Raw genomic sequence first — 23,211 nt, 5'->3', positions numbered from 1 at the left:
TATTTTTTACCTTTACAAGGTACCCCTTTTTTGTTAAAATCCCTGGCATTTCCCCTCCTACTGCTTATCCTTACTTTCTCAGTCTTATTGGGTTGTAATACCTAACCATACAACATTACTGTAAAAATGTTACAAATAAAAAAGAAATAGACACTGTAAACCTTTTTTAAATCTTTATTTATTTATTTATTTGTGGTATTGAATGTTATATTGGGAATAAGCTAGATATTTGTATATTATACTGGGCATACAATACTGTGCATACAATAGATATTTGTATATTATACTGGGCATACAATACTGTGCATACAATAGATATTTGTATATTATACTGGGCATACAATAGATATGTGTACAATATACTGGGCAAACAATAGATATTTGTATATTATACTGGGTATACACTAGATATTTGTATTTTATACTGGCATACACTAGATATTTTTATGTTATATTGGGTATACACTAGATATTTGTATATTATATTGGGCATACACTAGATATTTGTATATTATACTGGCATACACTAGATATTTGTATGTTATATTGGGTATACACTAGATATTTGTATATTATACTTGGCATGCACTAGATAGTTGTATATTATACTGGGAATACACTAGATATTTGTATATTATATTGGGCATACACTAGATATTTGTATATTATACTGGGCATACACTAGATAAGTATATATTATACAGGCATACACTAGATATTTGTATATTATACAGGCATACACTAGATATTTGTATATTATGCTAGCATACAATGGATATTTGTATATTATGCTAGCATACAATGGATATTTGTATATTATGCTAGCATACAATGGATATTTGTATATTATATTGGGCATACACTAGGGGGGCCAATGTTGTCCCTTACTGCTGGTATATAACATACATATATATATATATATATATATATATATATTTTTTTTTTTTTTAATGAAGTTTAGATGAGCGATTTGCTCATCTCTACTGGCAGCACTAATAATAATAATAATAATAATAATAATAATAATAATAATATTTATTTGTATAGCGCCAACAGATTCCGCAGCGCTTATTTAAATATATATAAATACATTACAGGTTATATATTAAATTATACAATGAATAAATTACAACAACAAATTAGAGACCTGCTCTCAAGAGCTTACAGGCTAGGATGACTGGGAGTAACACGAGAGGCAACAAGTGCTTTATTTGTCAATGTTCCAGTCATTGTACATGGAATCTCTAAGTGCCTATAGGCGGCTGGACAAGCCAGTCACAAGCCATTTTCTAAGCTCAGATGACAAGGACAGTGTAACTAGCACCGAAGAAGTTATAGAGAGGATGGAGAAGGGATAGCAAAGGGAGACGAGATTACGAAATGTTATAAGCACGCCTGAAGAGATGGGTCTTTAGGGCACGCTTAAAACTGGGGATGTTGGAAATAAGTCTGAGGTCTTTGGGTAAAGAGTTCCAGAGAACTGGTGCAGCACGAGAGAAGTCTTGGAGGCGGGAATGAGAAGTTCTGATTAAAGAAGGGGTTAGTGTAAGGTCATTAGCAGAACGCAGAGCACGGGAAGGATGGTAGGTGGAGATGAGGGAGGAGATGTATGGAGGGGCAGAGTTGTGGAGAGCTTTATGGGTGAGGGTGAGGAGTTTGAACTGTGTTCTATATTTAATGGGTAACCAGTGCAGTGACTGGCACAGAAAGGAGACGTCGGTATAGCGGCTGGAGAGGGAGATGAGCCTGGCTGCTGCGTTCAGGATAGACTGGAGAGGGGAAAGCTTAGAGAAAGGAAGACCGATTAGTAGGGAGTTACAGTAGTCAAGGCGGGAATGGATCAAGGCGACAGTCAGAGTCTGAGCAGTGTCAGTGGTGAGAAATGGACGGATTCTGGAGATGTTTTTGAGATGTAGATGACAGGAGCGTGTAAGAGCTTGGATATAGGGACTAAAGGATAGATCAGAGTCTAGCATGACCCCCAGACATCGAGCCTGATGCACAGGAGTTATGCTAGTACCACAGACTGAGAGGGAAATGTCGGGTTTAGGTTTGTTAGAGGGAGGAAATACAAGAAGTTCAGTTTTAGAGAGATTAAGTTTGAGGAACAGAGAGGTCATAGTGTTAGAGAGAGCAGATAGGCAGTCACTTGTATTTTGCAGGAAGGCAGGGGAGATGTCGTGGGAAGAGGTATATAACTGGGTGTCATCAGCAGGGCCGCCGATAAGGCAGTACAACTGGTACTGCCGTACGGGGCCCGGACCCTAAGAGACATGGGGGGGGGCCCGCCGGCCGCTGCCCCCCGTCCGCTACGCTAGGGGGGCCCGCACGGCCCCCCTTGCCACCTGTTTTTGATGGGGGGGAGCACCGGCCCACGGGTGCCTAGTCCGCGCCGGGAGGGGGGGGGGAGGGGGGGGGGTGACGGAGCGGCCGGGAGAAGGATGGGCAGACAGGCTGGTTCCCTCCCCCCATGCAGCGCCGAGGTCCGGGGTCCGGGGCAGGTGTTGAGCTTCCGGCACACACAATGACAGAGGCCGGAAGCTCCCAGCTGCAGCCCCGCGGTCCCGGATCTTGTCTCCTGCTCGGCGGCGCTCACGTGATGTGACGTCATCGCCGAGCAGGAGAGAAGATCCGGGAACGCGGGGCTGCAGCTGTGAGCTTCCGGCCTCTGTCATTGTGTGTGCCGGAAGCTCAACACCTGCCCCGGACCCCGGCGCTGCATGGGGGGAGGGAGCCAGCCTGCCTGCCTATCCTTCTCCCGGCCGCCCGCCCCCCTGCATCCTCAGCTGCTCCCCTGCTGGGGGGCAGCCTCTCCCCCAGCCCCCCAGCCTCTCCCCTGCCCCCCCCCCCCAGCCTCTCCCCTTCCCCCCCCCCAGCCTCTCCCCTGACCTCAGCGTCTCCCCTGCCCCCCCCAGCCTCTCCCCTGCCCCCCCCAGCCTCTCCCCTGCCCCCCCAGCCTCTCCCCTGCCCCCCAACCTCTCCCCTGCCCCCCAGCCTCTCCCCTGCCCCCCAGCGTCTCCCCTGATCCCTCAGCCTCTCCACCTAACCCTCAGCCTCTCCCCTGACCCCCCCAGCCTCTCCCCTGCCCCCTCTAGCCTCTCCCCTGCCCCCCCAGCCTCTCCCCCTAACCCTCAGCCTCTCCCCCTAACCCTCAGCCTCTCCCCTGCCCCCAGCCTCTCCCCTGCCCCCCCCAGCCTCTCCCCTGCCCCCCCCAGCCTCTCCCCTGCCCCCCCAGCCTCTCCCCCTGCCCCCCCCCCAGCGTCTCCCCCTGCCCCCCCCAGCGTCTCCCCTGCCCCCCCAGCGTCTCCCCTGCCCCCCCAGCGTCTCCCCTGACCCCTCAGCCTCTCCCCCTGCCCCCCAGCCTCTCCCCCTGCCCCCCAGCCTCTCCCCCGGTCCCCAGCCTCTCCCCCCTGCATTCTCAGCCTCTCCCCCTAACCCTCAGCCTCTCCCCTGCCCCCCAGCGTCTCCCCTGACCCCAGCGTCTCCCCTGACCCCTCAGCCTCTCCCCCCTGCATTCTCAGCCTCTCCCCTGACCCCCCAGCCTCTCCCCTGACCCCCCAGCCTCTCCCCTAACCCTCAGCCTCTCCCCTGCCCCCCCAGCCTCTCCCCTGCCCCCCCAGCCTCTCCCCTGCCCCCCCAGCCTCTCCCCGTAACCCCCAGCCTCTCCCCTGCCCCCCCAGCCTCTCCCCTAACCCTAAGCCTCTCCCCTACCCCACAGCCTCTCCACCTAACCCTCAGCCTCTCCCCTGCCCCCCTGCATCTCCCCTGACCCCCAGACTCTCCCCCTGTCCCCCAGACCCTCCCCCTGCCCCCCCAGCCTCTCCCCTGCCCCCCAGCGTCTCCCCTGATCCCTCAGCCTCTCCACCTAACCCTCAGCCTCTCCCCCTGCCCCCCAGCCTCTCCTCCCTGCATTCTCAGCCTCTCCCCTGCCCCCCCAGCCTCTCCCCTGCCCCCCCAGCCTCTCCCCCTAACCCTCAGCCTCTCCCCTGCCCCCCAGCGTCTCCCCTGACCTCAGCCTCTCCCCTGCCCCCCAGCGTCTCCCCTGACCTCAGCCTCTCCCCTGCCCCCCCAGCCTCTCCCCTGCCCCCCCCAGCCTCTCCCCCCTGCATTCTCAGCCTCTCCCCTGACCCCCAGCCTCTACCTTGCCCCCCAGCCTCTCCCCTGCCCCCAGCCTCTCCCCTGCCCCCAGCCTCTCCCCCTAACCCTCAGCCTCTCCCCCTAACCCTCAGCCTCTCCCCCTAACCCCCAGCCTCTCCCCTGCCCCCCAGCCTCTCCCCCTAACCCTCAGCCTCTCCCCCTAACCCTCAGCCTCTCCCCTGCCCCCCCAACCTCTCCACCTAACCCTCAGCCTCTCCCCTGCCCCCCAGCATCTCCCCTGCCCCCCAGACTCTCCCCCTGCCCCCCCAGCCTCTGCCCGGCCCCCCAGCATCTTCCCTGACCCCAGCATCTCCCCTGCCCCCCCAACCTCTCCACCTAACCCTCAGCCTCTCCCCTGCCCCCCAGCGTCTCCCCTGACCCCAGCCTCTCCCCCTGCATTCTCAGCCTCTCCCCTGACCCCCCAGCCTCTCCCCTGACCCCCCCAGCCTCTCCCCTGACCCCCCAGCCTCTTCCCCTAACCCTCAGCCTCTCCCCTGCCCCCAGCCTCTCCCCCTGCCCCCCCAGCCTCTCCCCCCTGCCCCCAGCCTCTCCCCCCTGCATTCTCAGCTGCTCCCCTGCCTCCCAGCCCCTCCCCCTGACCCCTAGCTTCTCCCCTGCCTCCCAGCCCCTCCCCCTGACCCCTAGCTTCTCCCTCTGACCCCCAGCCTCTCCCCCTGAATCCCAGCTTCTCCACTGCCTCCCTACCGCTCCCCCTGAACCCCAGCTTCTCCCCTACCACCCTAGCTGCCCCTCCCTGCTGCTCCCCTGCCCCCCAGCTGCTCTCCCTTTCCCCCAGCTGCTCTCCCTGGCTCCCCCAGCTGCCTCCCTTCCCCAGTCACCCCCAGCTGCCTCCCTTCCCCAGTCACCCCCAGCTGCCTCCCTTCCTCAGTCCCCCCCCAGCTGCCTCCCTTCCTCAGTCCCCCCCCCCAGCTGCCTCCCTTCCTCAGCCCCCCCCAGCTGCCTCCCTTCCTCAGTCCCCCCCCCAGCTGCCTCCCTTCCTCAGTCCCCCCCCCCCAGCTGCCTCCCTTCCCCAGTCACCCCCAGCTGCCTCCTTTCCCCAGTCACCCCCAGCTGCCTCCCTTCCCCAGTCACCCCAGCTGCCTCCCTTCCTCAGTCTCCCCCCAGCTGCCTCCCTTCCCCAGTCACCCCCAGCTGCCTCCCTTCCTCAGTCTCCCCCCAGCTGCCTCCCTTCCCCAGTCACCCCCAGCTGCCCTCCTGCCCCAGTCACCCCCAGCTGCCCTCCTGCCCCAGTCACCCCCAGCTGCCCTCCTGCCCCAGTCACCCCCAGCTGCCCTCCTGCCCCAGTCACCCCCAGCTGCCCGCCTGCAGACGAGTTATGGTCAGAGAAGTCTTCATGATGCTGCGCCAGATGGAGAAGAAAGCAAAAAGTTAGCGACAGCAATTCGAGAAGACGTCACCTGTGAGTCATTAGTAACTGCACTGTAATCACTTCTATAGTGTGCAGAGCCTGTGTACCATTGGGGTCTCAATGGGTCAGTGTATTGTTTGCGGTAGTGTACTGACACAGCCCTGCGGTCACTACAGTACACTAACCCAAACTTTTAAACTAGGACCCAACTACAAGAGCTGCAGGCACTACAACTCCCAGCATATCCTGAGGGCTGTAGACTGTCAGTAAATGCTGGGAGTTGTAGTGCCTGCAGCTGTTGTAGTTGGGTCCTAGGTGCATTATACACTGGAGGCTTTGTGGGAGATCAGAATACAGAGATCTGTGGGGGCTCAGGGGTCACGTCCCTGCACTGAGCCCCCACAGATCTATGTATTCTGATTTCCCACAACGCCTCCAGGACCCAACTACAACAGCTGCAGGCACTACAACTCCCAGAACAGTCTGCAGCCCTCAGGATATGCTGGGAGTTGTAGTGCCTGCAGCTGCTGTAGTTGGGTCCTAGGTGCATCATACACTGGATGCTTTGTGGCATATCAGAATACATAGATCTGTGGGGGCTCAGTGCAGGGAAGTGACCCCAGAACATCACTAATAAGATATTGGGGGAGATGTTTTTGTTCTATCCCCTATTAGTGATGTTCTGGGGTCACTTCCCTGCACTGAGCCCCCACAGATCTATGTATTCTTATATGCCACAAAGCCTCCAGTGTATGATGCACCTAGGATCCAACTACAACAGCTGCAGGCACTACAACTCCCAGAACAGTCTGCAGCCCTCAGGATATGCTGGGAGTTGTAGTGCCTGCAGCTGCTGTAGTTGGGTCCTAGGTGCATCATACACTGGATGCTTTGTGGCATATCAGAATACATAGATCTGTGGGGGCTCAGTGCAGGGAAGTGACCCCAGAACATCACTAATAAGATATTGGGGGAGATGTTTTTGTTCTATCCCCTATTAGTGCTGTTCTGGGGTCACTTCCCTGCACTGAGCCCCCACAGATCTATGTATTCTTATGTGCCACAAAGCATCCAGTGTATGATGCACCTAGGATCCAACTACAACAGCTGCAGGCACTACAACTCCCAGCATGTACTGACAGTCTGCAGCCCTCAGGATATGCTGGGAGTTGTAGTAAAGTAGTACAATCCTATGATAACTGCGGCTGTAGACAGATGTTTTGCTGGACCTTCAGGGCTGATGGTTGTCACCCACAGATTGCAGCCACCAGGAGACTCTGCACACAGTGATTTATTAAAGGGTTGTCCTCTCAGAGACTACAACTCCCAGCATACCCTGAGAGCTGTATAAATGGAGGGTGTTCTGAGATTTGTCACAGATACAGATGAATTCAGGAAAGAAGCGGGTCAGCATGTCGTGTCTCACTGGTTGTATATTGGTGGCTCCAGGTACCCCAGTCCAACACTGGACAGAACCAGTCCCCAAACTAAGATGTCCCCGGCCTCCTTCCTTCCTCCATCACGTCTGTTTGATGAGAACAGCGGGCATCAAGCAGAGTGGCACCCAAGTGCCAGGGTATATACCATGCATGTACAGCAACGTGGGGGGAGGGCACCTCTGCGTGCAAAGTGCCTAGGGCAGCATGAACTCTAAATACAGACCTGCTCACCGCCATGTATTCGCTATCACTGGCTTGGGTGAGCTAAACTAGTCTGCCTGGGGGGGGGGGGTGATTTGTATATGCTCACTAACATGGAACAGCCTCATTATATTAGCCTTATCAACATTCTATGTTAGTGAGCATACCGGGGAGGGGATATTGGTGAACATATACAAATCAAACAGCCCCCCCCCCCCCAGACCCTCAAAATTCAATAACCCCAAACGGGGCATTGCCTAGTACTCAACAGCATTCTGAATACAGGGGAACCCCTACCCCACTCTTGTATAAGTTTTAGTCTCCATCATAATGAGCCCCGCTGGGCTTCTAGACACGCTATAAATTGTACGTTGCAAGGGTGAATATAATGCACTGCATACAGAGCACAAGAGGCAGCTATACAAGTAAGTGTCTGTATGGTGACATTTACATTGCACCTTGTTCACATTTAGTTTCTACAATTTTATAACTGTATAACAGAGGTTACATTTTAAGCCACTGGGAAAAATGGGGTATATGAGCCAGTTCTCTAGAATTAATCTGAACCAAATTATACCTCCCAGCAAGGCGTGGGGCCAATACACAATTTTTTTTTTTTTATTAATGTGGGGGGCCCAGACACTTTGGTTGTATGGGGCCCCGAAATTCCTGATGGCGGCCCTGGTCATCAGCATAGAGATGGTATTGCAGGCCAAACCTGCTGATGGTCTGTCCGATGGGGGCTGTATAGAGGGAGAAGAGGAGGGGACCCAGGACTGATCCCTGGGGAACCCCAACAGAGAGAGGTAAGGGAGAAGAAGTAGAGCCCGAGAAGGATACACTGAAGGAGCGGTCAGAGAGGTAGGAAGAGAACCAAGAGAGAACAGAGTCCTTAAGACCAAGAGAGCTGAGCATGGAGAGGAGAAGCTGGTGGTCCACAGTGTCAAATGCTGCTGAGAGATCCAGGAGAATCAGCAAGGAGTAGTTTCCTTGTGACTTGGCCTTCAGCAGATCGTTTGACACCTTGGTGAGAGCAGTTTCGGTGGAGTGAAGGGGTCGGAAGCCGGACTGTAGAGGGTCAAGAAGAGAGTTATCAGAGAGATAGCGAGTAAGGCGAGAGTAGACAAGACGTTCCAGGAGCTTAGAGATGAAGGGGAGATTGGAGACAGGTCGATAGTTGGCTGCACAGGATGGATCTAAAGAAGGTTTTTTCAGTAGCGGGGTGATTACAGAGTGTTTGAATGAGGAGGGAAAGATACCAGAGGAGAGGGAGAGGTTGAATATTTTGGTGAGGTGAGTAGTGACAGCAGGAGAGAGGGACTGGAGGAGGTGGGAGGGAATAGGGTCACTAGGGCAGGTAGTAGGACGAGAGGATGAGAGGAGCTTGGAGACTTCTTCCTCTGTCACTGGATCAAAAGCAGAGAGTGAAGAGAAGGTGGGAGAGTGGATGGGATCTATAGGGCTTTGGGGCTGGGAGGTGATGTCAGAAGGGATGTTGTCGATTTTGGTTTTGAAGAAGGAGGCAAGGTCTTCAGCACAGAGGTCAGTGATAGGTGACTGAGCTTTGGGCTTGAGAAGAGAATTAAAGGTGTCAAAAAGGCGTTTTGGGTTTTTTGACAGTGAAGAGATGAGGGAGGTGAAATAATATTGTTTGCCGAGGTGAAGGGCAGAGTAATAAGATTTGAGGGTGAATTTGTAATGAATGAAATCTGCAGAGGTTCTCGATTTCCTCCACAGACGTTCAGCAGTCCTAGAGCACCGCCGAAGAAAGCGAGTTTCCGGGGTGTGCCAGGGCTGCCAGCATCTGTGGCGGGGTGTGTGGAGAGTAGGGGGGGCTACAGAGTCTAGGGTAGTTTTCAGGGTGTTGTGGTAGTGTTGTGCGGCCGTGTTTGGGCAGGTGAGGGATGAGATTGGGGACAGTGAGGACTGAAGAGAGTCTATGAGTTGGTGAGTGTCTATACCACGCAGATTTCTATATATGTGTGGGGTAGGAGTGTCAGGAGGGGGGCGATTGTTTGTAATTGTGAAAGAGAGAAGGTTGTGGTCTGATAACTCTGAGGGATCATTTGTGAAGTTGGAGATGGAAAAGTGGCGGAAGAAGATCAGGTCCAGGGAATTCCCACCCTTGTGTGTAGGAGAGTTCGTTAGCTGTGAGAGGCCGAAAGACGTGGTTAGAGAGAGAAGCTGAGAGGCGTGAGAGGAAATAGGAGTATCGACAGGAATGTTGAAGTCACCCAGGATAAGTGTGGGAACTTCAGCAGATAAGAAATGAGGGAGCCAGGTGGCAAAGTGGTCGAGGAATTGTCGTGGAGAGCCAGGGGGACGATAGATGACAGCTACTCTAAGGGGGAGTGGGCGGAAGAGTCTGAGGGTGTGAACCTCAAAGGAGGGGAATGAGAGTGAGGGCTCAGGGGGAATGACCTGGAAGGTGCACTGCGGGGAGAGAAGAACACCAACTCCTCCACCATGCCTACCCTCAGGTCTGGGGGAGTGATAGAGAAAAAGACCACCATAGGATAGAGCAGCAGGGGAAGCAGTGTCAGATGGTTGTAGCCAGGTTTCAGTGAGAGCCAGAAGGGTGAAGGATTTAGCGAGGAAAAGATCATGAATCTCCGTGAGTTTGTTGCACACGGAGCGAGAATTTAGGAGATCGCAGGTAGAGGAAACTGGAGAAACAGAGGGAGCAAAAGATGGCCGATAGCGGTTCTTGGTGAAGCTAAGAGAGTTATTTGAGGGAAGTAAGAGAGGGTCACTAGCGAGGGAGAAAGGTGGGCCAGGATTAGGAGAGATGTCACCAGCAGCCAGAAGCAGAAGGATAGAGAGAGACAGCAGGTGGTTTAGCAGGAGGTTAAAAGACTTGTGAGAGCGACTTCTGTGCTGCACAGTGGAAGCAGTTATAGGGAGGTGAGTGAGGGTATACAGAGTATGGGAGCAATACATGGGGGAGGGGAGGAGAGAGGGGCTGATGTAGAGGTGATTTTCATTGCGGATGGAGGGAGGGTAGGATAGAAAGAAAACGCAAGACATGTAGATGAGGGCATATAGAAAGTTGAGGAAATATTTCATGGTTAAGCAGTTTGTCACTTACCAAACTATGATTGAAGAGCTGTTTTTTCTGTTCAATTCTGGCCTAATTCTAAATATTACACTTAAAGTTGGCACTTTAAGCTGGCATTTTAAGATGTTCTAAAATGAGACCAGGGTCTACAATGAGACCTTAGATCTAAATTTATACTACTTGAAGGAAAGTGGAATCAGACTTGATCAGAACTCAGGTGTGAAAATGGGTGGAGATAGAGCAGATGGGAGAAGCTTATCAGCTGGGAAAGGAAAGATGGTGCCGTGCTATGTTATACACAATCAGACGTACCGATAAAAGACAAGACACATACCAGTGAAACACAAAACAATTACTGAAGGGATGATGGGACATGTAGTGGACACATACCAGTGAAACACAAAACAATTACTGAAGGGATGATGGGACATGTAGTGGACACAAACCAGTGAAACACAAAACAATTACTGAAGGGATGATGGGACATGTAGTGGACACAAACCAGTGAAACACAAAACAATTACTGAAGGGATGATGGGACTTGTAGTGGACACATACCAGTGAAACACAAAACAATTACTGAAGGGATGATGGGACTTGTAGTGGACACATACCAGTGAAACACAAAACAATTACTGAAGGGATGATGGGACTTGTAGTGGACACATACCAATGAAACACAAAACAATTACTGAAGGGATGATGGGACTTGTAGTGTGCACTAGTGTGGTGTTCACAATTTGGGATAAATAATGTCATATTTACTGTGCACCTGGAATGTTTTTATGAAGAATGATTATCAGGCAGCTCTGGGCTCAATCAGCAAGTACTTTTTTCCCATTTAAAATTTGGTCCCTAAGTAACTTAACAGAGGCGCCGTCATCTCCGCTCCCTGCTGTCTGTACTTGAGGAGGCACCATTGTCTCCGCTCCCTGCTGTCTGTACCTGAGGAGGCGCCGTTGTCTCCGCTCCCTGCTGTCTGTACCTGAGGAGGCTCCGTTGTCTCCGCTCCCTGCTGTCTGTACCTGAGGAGGTGCAGTTATCTCCGCTCCCTACTGTCTGTACCTGAGGAGGCGCTGTTGTCTCTGCTCCCTGCTGTTTGTACCTGTGAATTAGGAGGAAAAGCTTCCTGATCTATCTCCAGTGTGACACCCAGTGTAATGTGATTCTATGGTGCCGTCTCCTAATGCACAGGTACGCTCAGCAGCGGAGACAACAGCAGCAATACCTTAAGTAAGGTATTCCATCACCAAATTCAAAATAGAAATTATTTAGAAAAATGACTCTTGTATTATGGTCACTGTATATACAGATACAAGTGCTTTATAGATCGGCGTAGGGAACCTTGGCTCTCCAGCTGTTGCAAAACTACAACTCCCATCATACATGGACAGTCAAAGCTAAAACTTTGGCTGTCTGGACATGATTGGAGTTATAGTTCTGAAACAGCTAGAGAGCTAAGGTTCATTACCCCTGCAGATAGTAGGTGAGGTTTATATAAAGGTGATATATATGGAGATGTATATAGAAATAGACACTGGACACTCTCTTGTGTGTCTCCCCCCATCCCAGACTGGTGTCACCCTGTACACCCATCCTCCTCCCCACTCCAAACTGGGCACCCTTTACCCTTCTCCCCACACTGGGCACCCTTCAACCCCTCCCCAGACTGGGCACCCTTCACCCTCCTCCCCCCTCCAAACTGGGCACCCTTCACCCCCCTCCCCAAACTGTGCACTCCTGATTGTCCTCCCCTTCCCACACACCTGTATCTTCTTTCTTCCTCCTCCATAGTGCAATGTACATAGAGGACCTGTGGTGACATCATAGTCACATGTCAAGGTCCTTCACCATCTACACAGTAACTTTGCTGTACTGTCTCCTGGCAGCTGTTTAGCCCTGATTTGCGCAAAAGTTCGGTAAAAATGCAGCAATTTGGCTCAAATTATAGCTAAACAGCAGCCAGGAGACAATACAGTATAGGAAATACCTCTTTTGATCAAGTAAAAGTCATCCCCTGCCTCCTCACACTGACAGAGGGCAGGAGGCTTCCAGGCTGCCTCATCCACTGTGATTCTTCTCTCTCTGCTCCCTGTGCTGGCGCCCCTATGGTCTTGGCGCCCGGGGCAGCTGCGCCCCCCCCCCCCCTCGCTACGCCCCTGTATTATACTGGCATACACTAGATATTTGTACATTATACTGGCAAACACTAGATATTTGTATATTATACTGGGCATACACTAGATATTTGTATATTATACTGAGCATACACTAGATATTTGTATATTATACTGGGCATACACTAGATATTTGTATATTTTACTGGGCATTCAATAGATATGCATATATTGTACTGGGCATACGTGAACAAAGGTAGTAAAGGCAAGACTGTTAAGACAAGTAAGAAAATAATGATAAATTAGGGCCCAGCCTAAATTAGGGCCTAGCAAAAACAAAGGATTCTCTTTTTGGATGGAGATTGCTAGCTTACAATCGCTGCTCTTACAGCACACTACTTTCCAACCACAGAACACAATACACATTATTTTCTGTAAATGTCATTCATTTATAGTTCATTAAAACAACCATGTCCAACAAGTGAATGATGTAAGTTTGCTGCTATAGAAGGCAACTAACTTCCTGCCCAAATGACAAGCAGGTTAGCAATGATCTATCCCACTCTGTCTAACCTGCCAAGAGTTGCATCCAAGATATTTCATAGCTTGAAAAAACCTTACGTATTTCATGTCATGTATTCCCTACTTTTCATTGTAGAAATAAGAAACCAACCGAATAATACACTGACTATTGCATAATTGTTTATTCCAATCACCAAGGTTATAGATGTTATATAACTGATACCCCGCTGTTTAACACTGCTAATAACCAACACTAAATCCTGCTGCTTCCATCCATGGCCAAGTCAGCTCTTTATCCAGCTTAGTTCAGGGATATGCTGTGGTCTTAAAAATACCAGGAGCTTAGGTTTGCTTGCTACACGCGCAGGATTCAAGGATGTTAAATGTGTAGTTAATATCAATAATGACACATACAGCTAATATTACATTCTATAACAAAAATAAAATGCAACAGTAACACAGTAGCCCAGAGTTATTAAGCAATTGGTGTGGTTTTTTGTCTTATACTTTAGCCCTACAATGTTGCAAATGATGACCTGTAAGAGTACACTCAAATGCTGCTTAGGTGCAGAAAATGCACTTCCAGGTCTGAAACGGCACATGTCACTGCACAAAGCCCTGCTCCCATTCACTACAGTTGGAGCTGAGGTAACCCTTTGAAGAAGCGACACTGTTCAAGATGGCTCCCCCAGCACTGCTCTTTGTGCCCAGATGAACTAACATCTCTGTGAGTCCTGTATAGTGAGTGGTGTGGCACGCTGCTGCTCCATTCACAAAGGGCGTACGGGGACTGCTGTTCTCTTGATCAGAGGGGGTTCTAGAGGATGGGCCACTGCTATTCTTTTTAGGTTGGGTTCACACTACGTATATTTCAGTCAGTATTGTGATCCTCATATTGCAACCAAAACCAGGAGTGGATTAAAAACACAGAAAGGATCTGTTCACACAATGTTGAAATTGAGTGGATGGCCGCCATATAACAGTAAATAACTGCCATTATTTCAATATAACAACCATTGTTTTAAAATAACAGCAAATATTTGCCATTAAATGATGGCCATCCACTCAATTTCAACATTGTGTGAACAGATTCTTTCTGTGTTTTCAATCCACTCCTGGTTTTGTTTGCAATATGAGGACCACAATACTGACTGAAATATAGGTATTGTGAACCCAGCCTTAGGGTACAAACCCACTTGACGTATTTGCTGCGTGAATCAGTCTTAAAAATAAGCAGGCAAAACGCAGGTTGGCTTTATACTATTGTTCTGCGTTAAAATACGCAATTGCGTATTTTTGAAGCATGAAGCTACATGCGTTTTTCGCACAGGTTGTTAACAACTGATGCTTTGCTAACAACAAGCTTCAAGCTTCAAAAATACGCAATTGCGTATTTTAACACAGAACAATCGTATAAAGCCAACCTGCGTTTTGCCTGCTTATTTTTAAGACTGATTCACGCAGCAAATACGTCAAGTGGGTTTGTACCCTTAAAGTGGAAAGTTAGAACCTTTAATCTTTACTTTCAGGGGATTAGTATCTGTTGCTAATAAAGGCCTTAGCTCTGACAACTGTATGGTAACTGCAACAAGCACATTTGTGTCCATCACATGAGGAAACACAGAACGCATCTATTAAATGACTGCAAGCATGATGAATTGAGATAGAAGATATATAGAAAAAATATATAACTGTTCATCATACAATGCAGACCATTTACTCGCTGACACTTGAATGCCACACAATACCACAGGTAGTGGTGAAGCTATAGGAGAAGCAGCAGTAGTGACCAGGTTCCATATACCAAGGGATCCCATGGGCCCCTCCCCAATTTATGCCTACCTGTACTGTTGCTTCTTAACCATTCTCGTTTTGATATTGCATGGCCTGTGTGGCCTGTGTATCCCGACTACTTCTTCCCTCCTACTCTCTGGCGCTTTGCAGTACAAGAGTGAAGGGGCAGGGGAGGATTCAGAATGCGCGCACACTGCCAAACTACACTATACTACACTTCTACAGTCAGGAAATCATACCAATGCCCCTGCAAACCCAGTGGTCTTTGTGTCCAGAATGCAAGGGGTAGAATTACTTTGGAAGGCACAAAGAGACATTATTAGTATTGGGGCATAAAAAGGATTTTACTACTGTTTAGGGGCACAGGAAGGGCACTACTACCCGTGGGTCTTTGGATGTAACTGTTCTTAAAGTAGTTACTGTGTAAAACTGGGAATTGACTATTTGGTGACTACTGTCTTATCAAATATAATATCTTGGCTGTGTGTTACTAAACTATAGAGGAGAATTTGCCCAAGCAGCAATCCTCTTTCTAACATTACTTGTTCGGAATAGGTAGAAGCTTCACCCTATAGGGTTCTTGCTCTGCCCACTGAATAAATTTACTTTTCACATAATACAGATAAAATACTGAGAGCTCTTAGCTCCCTTTTGGGTACTTCTCCATCACTGTTGATACAAATGTAAGAAAAATCAACAAAAATAACAAGCTTTGGTCCAACACAAACAGCACAAACATTACGTAAGTTACGTAAGGTCCTTACAGTGAGCCCCTAGAAAAAATAGTTATATGTACATAGAAACAGCAATATGATGCATAAGAATCAGAAGTTATAAAGTAAATCCGATGTTATCTCCATAAAATACTGTTTTATTAGGCTACCCTAATCTCTAAAAGCACTGTTTAACAATCTAAATGCGCATTTTGCAATTTCATTGATCTGTATTCACAGCCTGTATTAGGGCAGATTTGCATTTACAGTTACTATAGGATACAGTCAATTTTTATCTTCTCGATATTTCTCAAGCTAGCCATACACATACACATAACCCATAAAAGGGGTAACTCAACTTTTTGGGCAAATAGAAGACTTTGTGTATGGTGAATTTGGAAACTTAAATGTATCTTACTATTGTAAACTTCCTATTTAATTTGTGAAAGAATAAATACATATGGCTGAAATATAGGAAAGGTGTTAATTGTGCATATTTTTTTTCTCAACAAAGTTTTATCAAGTACTAATCACCTACTTAAGGTGGCTGCAAGCGTCGATTTACAGCTCTGGAAATAAAATTAGAGACTAGGGATGGTCCGAACCGAGTTCTCTGAAAGCACCCGAATTTTTTTGGCCCTGCACCGGACTCCTTCAAATTAGTATTTCTGTTTGTATGGCAGCCATTTCATTCCAGTGTTTTTTGGAATTCCATCACAGTCACACCTAATTTTACTTACTGAGATGTTGATTGAGTGATCACCAAAACCAAACAACATAAAACAACAACATAAAAGAAAAAGCCTGAGCTTCTTGAGCACATCCAAATATTAATAAAAATGCTAAAACAATCTGTATACAGAATGCACAACTAAAGTGGTTGGTCCATCCCAACCCTATAACCAGGAACAAAGCAAGCACAATATAGTGCACTATAGAACCTCCTTACCCATAAATAGATTAACTACTCTACACTGATGAGGGGCAACACCCTGAAACAGCTGTCTGTGGATGGATGGATGCCTGACTTGGGTATTTTTCTTGTAATATCCTCAGACTCATACTTGAGTGAGATATTGATTAAATGGGCCACTTAAAATTGTGGTTTTGGTGGTGTGGTACCGGAGCCATCCAATTGCTAGGTCCTTCATTGGAGGGATATCTGGCTAATCCCGTGTTTTGAGACTCGTAGCTGAGGCCCTGCTCACTTTTTAGCATATTCAAAAACACATTAAAGCATAACCCATGGTTGGATGAGGACCATATGAACACGCTCCACTAAGTGAACTGGAAGTATCAAGATATCCAATAAGGTTCCAGTAAACCAACTAAATATATATATATATATATATATATATATATATATATATAGTGAGTGAGTGAGTGAGAGAGAGAGAGAGAGAGAGAGAGAGAGAGAGGAAAATATATTTAGATGTAAACAATTAGCTAAAAAAAAAAGAGGTGCAAACGTGCATAAGCAATCACAATAAGTTAAATTTAGTAAACTACCCTGCCCCATGTGTACAACCTGAGGAATTCAGCTGTAAGCTGACGGAGCGTCTTGTGCAGGGTAGTTTGTGCTTAGACCTCTCCTCCTTCCCTGTGCGTATCTTACAACCAGGGTAGTGAGGTTTGCATTTGTTACTATGTGGTATAGCTTAATCAATTTGATGGTTATTAACTAATTGTGATTGCTTATGCACATTTTGATATCTTATTATTTACATCCATATATATTTTCTCTAGTTGGTTTACTAGAGACTTTTTGCATATTTTGATACTTCCAATTTATTCAGTGCAGCTTATTCACAAGGTTTTCATACGTCCATGGGTTCTATAGTGCATTCATTGTACTTTGTTTCAGGTTATAGGGTTGGAATGGATTGCCCCCCACCCCCCCTAGTCATGCTTTCGGAATACAGATTGTTTTTAGCTTGTGTGTTTAATAAAGGCATTTTATTATTTGGATGTGCATGATCCATTTATCTAACTCGGGCTTTTTCTTTTTTTGTTGTATATTGCATGTTTCTAAGCTAGTTTTCTGTGCACTCTGATGCATTATTTACAACAGTTTTACACATTTGGGCCATGTTCACACAACGTAAGTTGTGTGTAAATCACAGCTGTTGTTGCAATTTGCAACAACGGCCATGATTTATACACAGCATACGTTGTATTGCAATGAATGGAGTCCCGACGGGAGTGTATACACAGGGTATACACTCCGGCCGAGATCGCTAGCGGCGCCACAAGAAACTGACATGTCAGTTTTCTGCGGCCGCTATTGACTGAATAGCGGCCGCAGAGAACCTGTCAAATCACACAATGGAGGGTGCTGCGAATTGGGAGGTGGGCGCACACGGATGTGCCCGCATCCCAATTAATCAGAAATGAAGATCATGCGGCCAGTACTGCAGTACCGGCTGGGATGATCTTCTCTGACACCGGATGTTCGGTGACCTTACGCCATGTGAACTTGGCCTAGGTGTGTAATACACATTTGGGGGAAGATTCATCAAACATGGTGTAAAGTGGAACTGGCTCAGTTGCCCCTAGCAACCAATCAGGTTACAACTTTCATTTTCCAAATTCTGTGAGGAATGAAAAGTGGAATATGATTGGTTGCTAGGGGCAACTGAGCCAGTTTCACTTTACACCATGTTTGATAAATCCCCCCTTGGTGTGTAATAAAATTGCTTAACTGGCAGAGGGCTACAGTAAGTGTCAGGGTGCTTCCACCTTTACAATTTCAAAGACAGAGGCTCATAGGAACAAGGTAAAGCAGCAAACATTGGCAATAACAAAGCTACAGTGTGTCAGAGGGCAAAAACAACGCTTCAATGACCATGATCCCCTCCCCCCACCACCAGTTCAATGAAGAGATGAAGTTATGCAAAGCAAATAAAAGCCAAGATGACATTTGTAAAAGACCATAAGGATTGGACTGGAGTAGGGTCATCTTCTCTCAAGAGTCCAAGGTGTGTATGAAGGATCAACAAAGGCACCTAGACTCAAACCGGTTGGTTAGCACAGTGGGTCCACATCCACTATTCGTTACAACAAGCCATCAAAGCCAAGCTGCTTGAATTTCTGCACCAAGAGTTACATAAAGTTGCTCAACAGCAATGTGAAAGACTGGTGAAAAGCATGCTAAGACGTATGAAAGCTGTAATTAAAAATCAGGGTTATTCCACAAAATGTATTAAAATTTGTTTAATAAAATAAAACAAAACATATATTTTATGTTATATCTTTTCTCTGGTATTTAGGAGAAATGTTCTAAGTTGTTTATAGAATAATTAAAAAAAAACTGCAAATTTTAGTCAAGAGCTTAACATGATTCACACAGCGATAACTGGTGACTGGGAGGAAGCGCCAAGACAATAATAACTGATAAGTGGTGTCAATCTAAAAAACACACAGTATTAAAAGGTAACACTTCTCTGACCTCCAAACAACTATTACCTCTAGACGACCAACAAAACACATGACTGCATTCTTTCATAGCCCATAAACAAAGACAAAGTTGACAAAATCATGACTCAACAAAAGAAATAAACCCAAATCTTATTCCAAAACATAAAACCAATAACATAGTTATAATTAGAACTTTTATAGGTATCACATATAATTTTTCAACATATATGTCTATGGAATACTGTAATTACAACATGAAATCTATTGGCATCTATTCGAATGGAGAAGAGGCCAATCAATTTAGCACAATAGGGAGAACGGTAGACCCTTATGTCTTTTGTTATTTTGTGAAATTCTTCATAGACATATCAGAATGATACCCATACACACATCCTATAATTCAAATAAAGTCAACATGAGCTGTTGGCTTGATAGGTGTCAAACACGTAACGGGTCACAGCATTAATCTTTGCAAGATCCTTTTTGTGCTGACTCATGCCATCTCTTACTAACACACACTCTCTTTGGATCCTACAATGACACATTGGCTGTTTACTACAGGGCTAAAGAAATATTGTATTTCTAAAATGGTCTTTAAACACATAACTTGTATTTTTACTTACCCCTGAGTTTAAAAAACTTGATATGATTCAAAAGAGCTTGTTCAAAGGTCTCCTCTGGGCATACTTTCACTCCGCTGGGAAATAATATCGCTCTCTTTTTCCTTTTAAGAAAACTCCTATAGTGGCTGTGTGATTCGGCCGCAGGTAGGCCGAAGTCTGGTACCAATCCACTTCCCTCCTCCATGCCATACTGTACATTTTGAAGTTCTTCATGTTGAATACTGTCAAGCGTTGTTCTGGATTCTATAACTAAATAGACAATGAGACACATTTTACACTGCTGCTACACACAATAGGAAAGAGATTACATTTGAGCCATATGAAGCTACAAATAGTTGAAATATACAACTTCGGCTAAGAAGGCACCATCCCATACTTAAAGGGTTGACTTACATTAGAAAAGGGGTCTACTTCTGTTCTAGAAGGAGTGCCGCTCTTATCTATGAGTCATGTATTGTATATTAGCCTCATTTACTTGAATTAGTGTGAGCTGCAGACCTAGCCCATAAGCAAGAGTGACAGTGTTTCTGGGATAGAAAGTCCAGACAATATACCCAGAGAAAATAAATTGTTGCTCGTTGAATATACAACCAAGGTGGTAAAATGGCTATGTTATGGTCTATCTTGCTAAGCCCTTTATTATGGTCATTCAAGTTGGTGGGGGCTCCTTGACCAACAAGTAAATTCTATCTTTGCAGATCCCTACACCCCTACAAACCTTTATTCCAATTGCTAAAGTATATATATAATCTATAATATAAGATAACATGGGGGTACAATAAAAGAGTTTTTCATAGGCAATTAAAGCACAGTTCAAGCGATAAGCTCTGCTAATGTCACTGCAAAAAGTGGGTGACAATATGGTTTCCCAAGATATAATTGCATTTAGTACAAGGCAGTTATATACTAATATTATCCATTCTCTTAGAAAATTCTTAATAGTTATGATAATAAGCAGATCAAGTCTCCATTTATATCTTTTACTGGATAATATCAGAGAATCTATTGTTTGAGTAACTGTCTCTGAGGCAAGAGTTTCACAATTCAAAGCCTTGCCCATCTGCTAACAATCTGTAAGACAAAGGGAGAAAGTTCTGCAATTTCAGCTGTACTGGTCTGCATTCACACAGCGTGCCAAGTTTTAATTGATGGCAAAAATGCCATACAGTATATTGTGCCTGATTGGCATGTTTATTATTAGAATTCTCCCTATTCAGCAAATAAGAGCGCTAAAAAACAAATAAAACTAAGGCTACATACAGAATCACACAAGATAGAAGATACAGGTTCCCCATCTGTTATATAGGATCTATGAGTAAATTGCTATAGAAGGCAAACTGGTTTGTATAAATTTATAGAGCCATCTACTTTCATTCATACATAGGTTTATACAAAAGGCATGTGAATATACAGACATATACAAATGAATACATACAAATCTGCATAAACTTTTATCTATAGATATACTTTGAATATGACAATACATATATGTATGCAGTTAATATTTTTATACAGTGTATCTAAATATATATATGCACAAATAATAAATGATTATTTACAAATATCCATACATGCAGCTAGCATGCATATATAAATACTAGTTATATGCATAAATACATAGATAAAATGGCCATGTATACCCACCATGCGTATATAGGTCACATGCTTAAGTTCATACAAACTGGCAAAAATTACATTACTCAAATTATTTAGGCCAAATAATGCTAATAATTACCCACAGATTTTACTATTTTACTTAATACATTGATCAAAGCTCACACAGTGGTCCAGCAAAATACTCTGAATGGTCATTACATCCTTATGCATATTAAAGACATTCTAAAGAGGCTAAAGTATAATAGATGAGGGGCATACCGTAACTATTTTTATATGTAAATCAGGTTGATACACTAACAAGGGCAGCAATGATCTATGGGACATGTAGCTGTTTCTGTACTGCACCCATCTAGAAAAAGTACACTGTATATTCACATAAAAGTCTAACATTTAAAGTAAGGAAGTTCAGGTACTTAGGTATGATTATGCACAGGTGCATAACATAGAGATATAGCAGAGCTGAAATTGTTATTGTATGGTTTTTAACATAGGATTACCCCAAGTCCTCTGAAAACCCATAATAGATACCCATCAGCTATGACACCGCATTCTAGACAAGTAAATTAAATTTGTTACCTGTAGGAGGTTGTAATTGTCCTTCAAGGACCACCATACAGAAGATGCTGAAGATGATTGCCCAAGAACAATGAACCATTCTTCTTTCCTTGACTGAGGAAACAAAGGCCATGGAGATTTACCATAAACGTGCCAGGAAAGGGTTCACATTCTGGGCAAAATGCATTGTAGATTTACTTACTCAAACTTCCAACTTAGTTTCAGCACCCCGTTGAAGGCGAATGACAGCTCCTTCACTTAACAGATGGGAGACAATTTTTTTTAAGGTTTAATCTGCCCAGCTAAGCTCTTTAGCAGAGCTTGTCAAGTTGTTAAGAGACAGACAGCCCATTGATAGGCTGAGCATTTCACACCTAACTAAACACATCACTTATTGGATCCCGGGTGCTGTGGATTCTCAGGCAGCTGGCCAGAAAGAAACAAGTTATCATTTGTTAGAATTATTCATTGTTGTATATTTTTTTTATTGTGTGAAAATGAGTGCAGGGATATAAATGTTAAGTAATAAGGATAATTCACAATGCTAATTTTTTTGATATATAGACTGTTATTTGTATTTAGAAGAGTATGTAAACTGCAGGGCATCTGGTCAGAATACCCAGGGAGTAGTGGAATGCAATAACCTTAATGAAGTTGTAGCAATAGACACACAAAAAAGTGTTCAAATGAAGGCAAAGCATTTAGAGTGAATGTACCAGCAGTACATTCCCTTTAAGTTTTTCACATCGATAGAACGGTGCTGACACAGGAGAGCCATTGCCACAGTCCTTTTTTTTGAACCGCAGTGCAGTTCCTGTGTACACCGCCATTCTATTCCCGGGCACCATCCGGGGCTGAAGCACGGGAAACCAGTGGGGAAAACCCCCTCCCCTCTATGACGCGGCTCCATTAGAAGCACTATGCTGGTTGACGATGAATCCAGTACAATACTATAGATGGCAGGTGGGGGAGAAGGTGTTACGTGAGCAGAAATAAAATAAAAAAAAAAAGAAGCATTATCCAATCGAGTACTGAAACTTCAGTAGTGACCAGGCTGCAACTTGCTGGGGGTTGATTGATACAGTACACTACACTAGAAGATGTGGGGGAGAAGGGGTTATTGATGTTCCACATTTTTAAGGTGCTGTGTGAGCAGAAATGAAATAAGCAGCAGTAGCACAGCAAAGGGTTACAATAAAGGCTCTATTACACTAAACAATTATTGGCTTTACGTGGCCGACTACAGACCGTTCAGGCCGATAATCATTTAGCGTAATACATGCACAATGTCTGCTGATTGCGGTCTTTCAACGTGCAGAAATATCACAATTCTGTCATCTGCTGTTCATCGCTCCATGTAATAGGAGTGGCAGGAGCAGACTTCTGACTTCAATGGGCTGCCTGAACGTTGTAAGGATCATTTGGACGGCCCCTCGCACTCTTCCCAATTTGCTGTCTGTGTGTGTAATAGCAGGGAATGAAGTGGAAGTGAGCACTGAGCTGACGGCGCTCTTCTCCCCGGAAAATCGCGATGTGTAAGACCGCCTTTAGCCCTGCTGCTGCTGAAAGGGATTCCTTTTTCAGTGCAGATTGTCTGGAGGATTAGAACTTACAGGTGCACGGCCCAGGCTTTCTTTTGTTTCCTTCTC

At 46.0% G+C, this 23,211-nt stretch overlaps 1 protein-coding gene across 1 annotated transcript in view; it reads right to left on the bottom strand.

Annotated features, from left to right (window-relative positions):
* The window catches only part of IMPG2 (interphotoreceptor matrix proteoglycan 2), a 58,111-nt gene extending 38,489 nt beyond the window's left edge, over positions 1-19,622 (bottom strand). The window contains exon 1 of the mRNA XM_069972448.1: positions 19,391-19,622. Coding sequence (XP_069828549.1) covers positions 19,391-19,574 — 184 coding nt within the window. The 5' untranslated portion in view covers positions 19,575-19,622. The remainder of the gene's footprint in view (positions 1-19,390) is intronic.
* Between the last annotated feature and the right edge of the window lie 3,589 nt (positions 19,623-23,211).

This window comes from Dendropsophus ebraccatus, chromosome 5, assembly GCF_027789765.1.
Source record: "Dendropsophus ebraccatus isolate aDenEbr1 chromosome 5, aDenEbr1.pat, whole genome shotgun sequence".
Taxonomy (NCBI): Eukaryota; Metazoa; Chordata; class Amphibia; order Anura; family Hylidae; genus Dendropsophus; species Dendropsophus ebraccatus.
The sequence above is the reverse complement of the archived record's forward strand: the minus strand, read 5'-3'. Positions and strand labels throughout refer to the sequence as shown.